Raw genomic sequence first — 9,194 nt, forward strand, 5'->3', positions numbered from 1 at the left:
CAGTACATTCTTTACTAGGAAAACTAAGCCTTCCAATTGCTGTTGAAATTGACACTAAAATGAAAAGGATTATATTAATGTTTAAGTTAGGCCTATACATGAGTGTTTGAGGAGCTTCTAGTACAAAAAATTGCTTTTTGACTTTTGTAATGCTTGCTTTCAATGCCCATTTATTTTTGATAGCTCATGCCCGGTTGATGTTCAGGGATACTGTGACTTTGGAAGATGCTGTAACTGTGGTATCGGTGATGGAATCTTCTATGCAGGTAAGGTTTCTTGCACATCTTGCCATTGCTGCAATACCACAGTTAAGGGATTCAGTTTATCATGTAGATATATGCCTGCTTCCTTCGTCTCCTTGGAGAGGGTTTCATGGACTCATGGAAAATAGGTCATCAGAGACCTTGACAAGTCATTTTTAGTCCATCTTGATTATTAAAATCCTTAAACAGAGATTACACTGAAAAATCTGGGTTGATGATAAAGGCCTGGTAAGTTTTTTTTGATAGATTTTGCAGTCCAAGTGAAGTTTTGGTGTACTATTGACTTTTGATAACCTACATTTTAAAGATCTTTTAAGCCAGAAATTGTGTCTATATCGCTGTGTTTAATAGCCTCTGATGGGTTTTCCTTCCACGATGTTATCTTATCACTCATTAACTAGGTATGAGAGAACAAAATTTTTTCTTGGAGCAAGTTTCGAATGGTTCCCAAGACCTACACTTTATTTTGCTATTAGTTCATTTTAAAATATGTTGGTGGTGATACTAAAACTCAGACCTTTTAGAAGAGTAATTTTATTCTGAGAAACCTTAAAACTCCAAAACTTGCCCTGAAAATTACAAGTATCACATGGATTTGTGTAACGTTTCTATGTAAAAAAGCATTTAAAAATGTGGAAGGGCAGTTTACTGTAACATTATCAGGATGTTGAATATAAAGAAAAGCAACACATTTAGAATTAATAAAAGGAATGTGAATATGATAGAGCCTTTTTTTTTAATGGAAGTGTGGAAAATAGTACAGATGCTATTACTTCAGATAGAATACTTTTAAGAGAAGTACATCTTCATGCTTTGGAGTAGAAAAAAAAATACCATAAACAGATTATCCAAAGTTTTATGTATGGGGTTTTTTAGTATGTCTGAAATACTTGGGTTTGGCTCTGTCAGAGATGGTGTACTCCACTGCACAGATGACTGGTCTGATCCAAAATGGCATTTCCTGTGTCTCTGTATAGGTTGATATGAATATATTCAAATTAAAACAATTTTATATAGCACCTATTAGCTCAATGGACCTTAAAGACCTATGCGGGAGTAGATATGCTCCTTTTTCAGAGATAAAGCTCTTCAGGATAGATGCGCAAAGTCACATATGGCAGGTAGGCATTTGCGATCTCCCTTGTTCTTTCAGTGAGGGTTGAGAGACTAATTGCAGTTTGTGCCATGGATAATCTACTGCACAGTGTAGCAAATGGAATTTGTCTCAAAAATACTACAGGGCCTGACCTTATTAAGTAGCAAAAGATTATTTCGCTGTCTGCTGCAATCCATCTTGCACTGTTTTGAAGAGCTCAGCTTTTCAATGACAGCACTGCATCTAATTTAAAATAAGAAGCTGTACTAATATATCCAGTTGAAACAGCAGAAGATATAACGTAAGTGTTCATTAACTGTAATTAAACCTGTAATTAACTAGATGGGAATTTGATGGGACAGTGGTTTCACAGCAATATGGTTTTGGATATCAGAAACCTGAAATATTCATTTTTTTCATAACAGAGCAAGAAGTGTAATGTATGTACATAATAATAATGAATGCGTATTGTCATCTGTGTGTCTCTCTACCTCATCAGCACGAATAAATGTAAAAAAAAAATTGTTTTAACTGTGTGTCACTTTTTCATATTTATACAGCCCTGCCCTCAAGGGCTGCAGTTTGCATAACAAGCATCTATCTAATAAGAATCAGTGAGAAATTTGCCTGAATTACGGCTGCCGAAGACTACCTGGGAGTAGTTGGTATGCTTATCGTATTTGCTCCACTCTTCACTTCTCATGAGCAAGCAGGCAAATGTCTTAATTTTTGCTAAGAATCTGCAAATTTGAGATCTGCTATTTAAGACCAAATTTTACTTTCCTCCTGGAAAGTATAAATGAGTCACTGAAGCAGTTTCTTTTTGAAGGAAGCAAATTATTTGTTTTATTTAAAAAAATAGAAGTAATATGCAAAAGTTTATTTTCAGAAATTGATTCCTTCTCTAGAAGAAAAAAAACTTAATGTATAGATACATCCTGTGTTTCCTGCCTAATTGTTAGTCTGTAGAATGAGGTTGTAAATGGGGAAGTACCAGTGTCATTCTTGAAGTACTGTCTGCCACCTTTCAGCTCAGCAAACTCCTGTCTTCAACACTGTCTTTGCAACTTCTACAGGAAGTCCTGTTCTTGCTGGTATAAAATCAAAGTTCACAGTTCTCGGGTCGGTGTTCAGATACTTCTTGTGAGCCCTCTTGGGAAGGACTATCACATTTTCATCACTAACCTAGTTCTTTGGGGATTTTTTGTTGGTTTTGTCCTCTAATTCACCCTTATTTTTCTCCTTCCTACTTTGTCTTGAGGATATTCTAATCCCCCCTGGCTTGATGGTTTTGTTGCCTCATTTCCTCTTTGTTAACATTGTCTCTCTTTCTCTTGGTCATGTTTTCATCCTTATGTTATTCCCTTTCCAACCCCTCTCCTTTTACTCCTTTTTTACATTTTGTCTTTCCATCCTTAGGCACTTTTACACCCTTCCTTTCTGCTAACTTTCCCTGTAATACTTTCTTTTTTCTCTCTCTGTTCTAGATCTTCTGCCCTCAGTTCCACAGCATGTGGATTTGTCATATGGCTACCTTGCTCTACACAAAATGATATCTCAGAGTCTCAGAGGGGCAGGTATCTCAGAGATGTAAGCACCAGCCCAGGAATGAAACTTCACAAGATACCTTAAATTCAGTCCTGTCCCACTTAGAATTTCACACCCACGCACACAAAGGAACATGTAAAAGAAGCTCTTTGTGGTGGCCAAGTAGAGCACTGAAAAGTCAGTGAGGACAAGACGTAATTGTACGCCTTGGGCATATATCTCAAGATATATAATCATGTATTCCTTTTTTTTCCATTGGATCCTTAGGTCACAGGTTGACAGTACTCAAACCCAAAGCAACTGTCCTTTGTCTGTTTTGCTCAATGTTTTGTTTGTTACCTGCTGTCTAAAGGTAGAATTCTCAATTTCTTTATGTGTTTTTCTGTGGAATTCATCTCCAGTGTATTTGAGTGTTTCAGAAATACCAATTCAGTTATCTTCACATAGTCCTTGTGAAGCGATGGGATGGTGCTATTCCCATTCTGTGATCTGGAGCTGAACGGTGCACATACCACATCAGGATCCCAGTTATAGATTTATTGCCTTTCAAAACCTTTGCTTGACTGGCTCATTGTGAATCACAAGAACTGGAACTTGGCATCAGAGATAGAATCTGGTTCTCTGTGGCTGCTTTTAACTGTCCTAACCAAGAGACTGGACTTTCCTTTTTACAATCCTATTTACAAATCACTTTGTGCAGATGCTCTGTTCCAAATAAAATCTACTTCATTTTCACAAGGCACAGCAATATTGTTCCAGATTAAAATCACTTGCTCTCTGGAATTGTTCCCGAATAGTTAGATGCTCTTAAAGAGCTATTCAGAAATACTTTTGCCGGTCAATTTACCCTGTGTTGACAAGCCTTAATACCCAGGTCTTTCCAGTTAAATAATTAGGCAAAGCTAATGAAAACTTTTAGCAGTCACAACTTCTTCGGTTATGAAAGTTGCTCACATGGGCAGAATTTTTACAAGGTATTGGAAAACTTCTTTAATCCTTAATTCCATTTTTTGTCATGATGTTCTCAAGCCTTAGGTGGACTTTGCATTTTTTGTATAAATAAAAAAAAACCGGTACCAGTAAACTGCAGGTTTGATCATATAATTGCTTTTTGTATGTGAGCAACTTTGCCTGTGTGCGGAGACCTAATAGGATTATTTGTGTGAATACAGTTACTCAATAAATAGTTGCTACCTTAAACTTTAAAATATCTAAGGGACAGTTTTGTATAAAATGGTCTCTGTTTAAATTTGGTGCTGAATAATGAAGATAGCTTCCTTTTTTTTTTTTAATCTCTTTGGTGACATAGGGTGGTGCACTTCTCGGAGGGATCAATGCCTTACACACCTCATTTCCAGAAAATCCAATGGCCCAGTACCGAACACAGTGTGAACTCATATTGGAGCGACTGGAGCTGCAAGATCTTCTGCACAAAGAACTACAAAGACTTGACAGGTTGTAATATGCAAAGTAACAAAATAATTCAATAACAAAAAAGAGTTGTTTGACAATAATATCTGTAGAGGGTCTAAAAATAGAATCTGACATTGGGAAGGGACTTTTCTTTAGAGGACATGGATAAGCAGGGAGATTGTTTTAAAGTAGCACTCTGAGATCATTTCTCCCCCTGGGTTATGGAATTTACAAACAATTCCCAACTCGTATTTCAATTCTATGCTCAGATAAGTTTCAGCAGAGCTTCTTAGGGTCAAAATGCCAGATTCTGTAGCTGAGCAAGTAATTTTATATAACCTTTTGTTACTTGCTTGGTAAAATACAGCGTATCTGCTTCATATTTTTTAAGCCTTCTTTTGTGTTGGTCTTGTGAGGTTCATTCCCTTTCTGTTAAGGGAAAATACAAGCCTGAATCAAAGTTCTGTTCTTTTGGGTGATTTTTCTTTTTTACACACTGTAATTTTCATTGTCTCTTCTCTAGTTTTCAGTTCACTGCAATAATATTTGGAGAGTCTATTTGCTGTTATTAATAGAAAACTTTTAATGTACTGAGGCTAAGAGAAAAACACTAGGATTGAAAGGAAGTTAAATACAAAAAAATAACATTTGTTTCCTGAAATGAGATTAGGCCCTAAAGAAACTCGTACTTTCTTATTGTTAAAGAAAGATAAAAGCTTAATGTTATCAAAACTAATGGAACAAGAACAGCTGGGAAGATACACTTTTTCCTTTAAATATTTTTCAGACTTACTTTGTAACTCATAGTAAGGACATCTTAAATAACAACAGAGGCAATAAAAGCAGATGAAAGTGGGATATCTCCAACAGACAGACAAAAGCCATTTTTAAAACAGAGGTGTTCATAAGGGATGATAGAAATGTAGGATGGGATGGGAGATCAAATACAAAGACAGGATAGACAGGATCAGGTCTGTGTTTGACCTTTCTGGCAGGGGCTTGTGTTTTCTGCCTTTAATGAAAAGGATTTTCCATTGCCATTGGGTAGTCTTTTCCATTATTGCTCCATCCTAATGCTCATAAAGGTTTTCCCAATATCCTACTGAATCCTCTGTGCTGCAAATTGAGCTGATTTCTTCTTTCTCCTCTTAAGCAGTTTAGAGAATACTAAATGATTGTCCTCTTTAAAGTAACCTATTCTGTATTAGAAGACTTGTCCCATGCATTCCCCCTGAGCTATATTTTAATAAAACAAGCATGTATCTTTCAGCCCTTCTTGATGAGTCAGACAATTTCTGCTGCTTTCCATCAAAATTCTACGAATAAGCATATTAGTAAATAATTATAGTAATGATTCTAAAACATACGTATCAATATAATGTTTTCTCTCTCATACAGCACAGGAACTGTTTCTAATTCATAGGGATCATTTCACCTATACTAATGCAGTCGCTTTGGGGATGGAATGTGGCTACTCTTCACTCATGGTTAGAATCACTATTTAGCAAAAAATAGAATGCTATCTCCCTTGGAAATTATATATTTAGGTACAACAGCCAGAATGTCAGCTATACTGAGATTGGAGGTAACCCTCATTCTAGCACCCTTGTTGTTTTGGAGGGCCCTGAGAATATTAATAGCCACAGACAGTGATAATTAAGATCTGAGATGCTTTCACTCTATCATGTGGAGGTTTTGACGTGTTGAGTCCATAGTGATTGTGAGAGAAAACCACCAGCAACCATTATTCCAAGTATTACCTAGGTTTTCCATTCTGATAACTTGTTTGAGGCTTTGCCTTGCTCAGGATGAAATCTAATGATGTTCCTGTTCTAGAAGATATACTAACAGAATATATAATCCCTAAGGGACTCTAGCAATGGCTGTAAGTAGTGCAAAACTGTTTGTTTGGGGTTTGTTTTTTTTTTTTCTGTTTGGTTTCCCAAGGAAATTAAGTTTATGTGATTGCTTTCTCTGTCCATCTGCCTGTCTTCTATTGAGGGCACTAAATTCTGCCACTTGCTGCAGAAGGTGCTGAAAGATCACAGACTGCAACACCAGCTTTCAGAGCTATCTGTGAAACTTAATAACATACTTTTGTGACCTATATTGTTTGTAGCTTTACACCATCCATACATATTAAGCATCACTAATGCAATAAAGAAACAAAAAGAAAAGAAATATAAATTACTGTTGCTTAATTTTTTTTCGTTCCATAGATTACAAAAGGAAAATTCATGCCAGCCGCGGCCTGAAGACACAAGTTTCAGTACTACTACAAGATGCTTGGACAAGGATACATTTGAGCCATTAAAACAAATGCCTCAGTCAGAACCTTCAAATCAACAAGAGAATAACTCCAGGCCACAGCCGCCTTTGCCCGAAGGCAACTGTGAAGGGGATATACATCTAGAACCCTTGTGCAACCCAGCACATGGTAATAACAAAAGCACAAAACACTTGATTAAACGTAGTAAGAGAGGTGATGATGGCAGCCTGGCATGGTTTGACAGCCTGGACGAGAGCAACGCTGATGCTGAAGAAACTTCTCTGGTGCCCAAGATCTGTCCAAATAACCTGGCTTCAAAAACCCTGTGTAAAACATCCTGTTCTGAAGAAAGAACTGCTTCAATACCAAGGAAGGGAAATGGAATGAGAGAGTCACTAGCAGCTATGAACCTACATGCTCCTTTGGAACAGGATGAAGTTTCCAAGATAAGCAGGAAAAGGGCTGAAGAACACAACTCTTCTTCAGAAGCAAATTTCCAAGACCCAGCATCATCAAGTGCTAGTTTGCAGGATTCAGTTATTACGCAACGGGTTTCTAAACGCTGGCAGAGACTGCACACAGAGAAATCACGTGGATTCTTTACAAGTACACAGGACCCCGAGGCAAAGGCCCTTCCTTCAGTATTACCCGCATCTGGCCTGGCAGATCTTTCAAGTGATGCAGATTCTGTGCTAGGGGAGGAAAAGAACAGCGTATCTGTAGCAGCAAAAACTGAAACAATTTCCGTGAGAAAACGAAGTAAAGGTGAAGTAGTGAATGAAAAAAAGGTAATAAGTTCCCGTGAGCCAGAAATCCATGACAGTGAAAGTCCTCCAGCAGCTAAACTAGCTAAGTTTTCTTTCAGACCAAGGACAAAACTTGATCATTCTTCAGAGAAGAAAAATGAAGAATTTTCTCTTTTTCAGAGCGGAACTACTTTTAAGCCTGGAAAGCAACTCCAGGGAGAGCAACTGCCAGAAGAATGCCGCCGCCCTGAGAAATGCAAGATGACATTGACTCGCTTAGGAAAAAATAGTTTGGAAAAACAATCAATTGATAATAAAGGGGGAGAAGAGCAACAGAGTCAGGCCTTTGGGAAAGAGATCAGAGGAACTGTAAAAATATGCTCTGATGTCAGTTTTGATGCTGTGTCATCTCCACCCACTGAAAAGAAAAGGGAGGGAGAGGAGAAGCTTGGTGGCCCAAGCACAGGGAAGGTGCGCTCCAGCACATTAGCTAAACTGTCGACATTCTCCTTTGCATCACGTCCTGAGTCAAAATTGGAAACCTCACCTACCATTAAGATTGATACTAATAAGGAAAGCCATAGCCCATTGCTGAAGGTCCACATGAGCAATCCTAGCAGAAGGAAGAGTTTCGCATTCGGAAATGCAAGTAAAGCCAGTGTGGTCACACAGAAATCTCTCTTCTCGATAGCAGAGCTAGATGATGCTACATTAGATTTTGATTGGGATGAAGAGGTTAGGAAAAATCCAAGCACATAACGTGTATGTCCTCCAAATTACTTAAATGCAGTTCTTCCATAGTTTGCAAAGCATTTAAAAACAATCATTCTGGACCTCTGTTGATACCAATGAACATACTTTCTTTAAGGGCCATATACTTTGCATAAGCTAAGGACTGCATATGCTGCAGGCCTGAAGTAGCTTTTAGTTTTCTAAGCTCTTCCCAAGACGACTTCTATCAGTTGACCATTTTGTTTGACCTGGTGTAGCCTGAAGACTTGTATGGTTATGTTCATATATCCAAAGTATAGTGAATCTTGCAGAAGAGCAGGCTTAATTGACCGTTATCCTTGATTTCATGTAATGGTTAGAACTATATGTGATTCAGATTGTCCTTCCAAATGACTATGCCACTTTAGAAAAATTATGATGCTAAAGCTATGTCATTATATCTTGTTCATCTATATATGCTGTTTGTTTCAGCGTTCTTAGCAATATTGTGATTTATCATCATGCTATGGTATTTCTGTATTATCAGTATCATGACAATTTTGCTGCATTTACTGTGCTCCTTGTCACGCTGCTGATGTTGAAGACATGGATCGAGAGCTTTTTGTTTCTGTTTTTTTTTCTTTTAATTTCAATTTTAAATACACTGGTTCAGGTATCTATGTCTGTATTCTGGGTCATTTTATCCAAACCCAACTCTGTAATAAACATGCAGTTCTCCAGTGCCTAGGAACAAATTTCAGGTGATTGAATGGGAGTCCTCAGTAACCACGGTAACTTTAATGTGGGCATTAAGCCCTGGCATAGAAGATACACTTCAAATCTAGCAGCATGGTGAAGAGCTACCCTAGTGTAGCTTGGTTCTGACTCAGATAATGTTTACTTGATGATTTTAATTGTGATTAGAGTTTTACTGCATCTGATATGCAGTTCATCTTCTGTAGCATGCTGCATCCTATGTCATTCATTTGTCTAATGGGAAATTAATCTACTAATGCATTACATGTTTACAGAGAAAGGTAAGCCTGAAATTTCTTTCAGTGACTTGCCTGCCATGTTTCTTCTGTACTTGAATTCACCACAGAATATTCTTTTTATTATCTGCAAGGTAAACAGGGAATGGAGTGGTT

General features: G+C 37.6%; 1 protein-coding gene across 2 annotated transcripts in view; it reads left to right on the forward strand.

The window, feature by feature from the left end:
* The window catches only part of MCM9 (minichromosome maintenance 9 homologous recombination repair factor), a 48,582-nt gene extending 39,860 nt beyond the window's left edge, over positions 1 to 8,722 (forward strand). For both annotated transcript variants that reach the window (XM_054195591.1, XM_054195593.1), the window contains 3 exons: positions 184 to 266; positions 4,217 to 4,362; positions 6,540 to 8,722. In XM_054195591.1, coding sequence (XP_054051566.1) covers positions 184 to 266; positions 4,217 to 4,362; positions 6,540 to 8,094 — 1,784 coding nt within the window. In that variant the 3' untranslated portion in view covers positions 8,095 to 8,722. The remainder of the gene's footprint in view (positions 1 to 183; positions 267 to 4,216; positions 4,363 to 6,539) is intronic.
* Positions 8,723 to 9,194: the final 472 nt, after the last annotated feature.

The sequence above is a fragment of the Rissa tridactyla genome, chromosome 3 (assembly GCF_028500815.1).
Source record: "Rissa tridactyla isolate bRisTri1 chromosome 3, bRisTri1.patW.cur.20221130, whole genome shotgun sequence".
Lineage (NCBI taxonomy): Eukaryota > Metazoa > Chordata > Aves > Charadriiformes > Laridae > Rissa > Rissa tridactyla.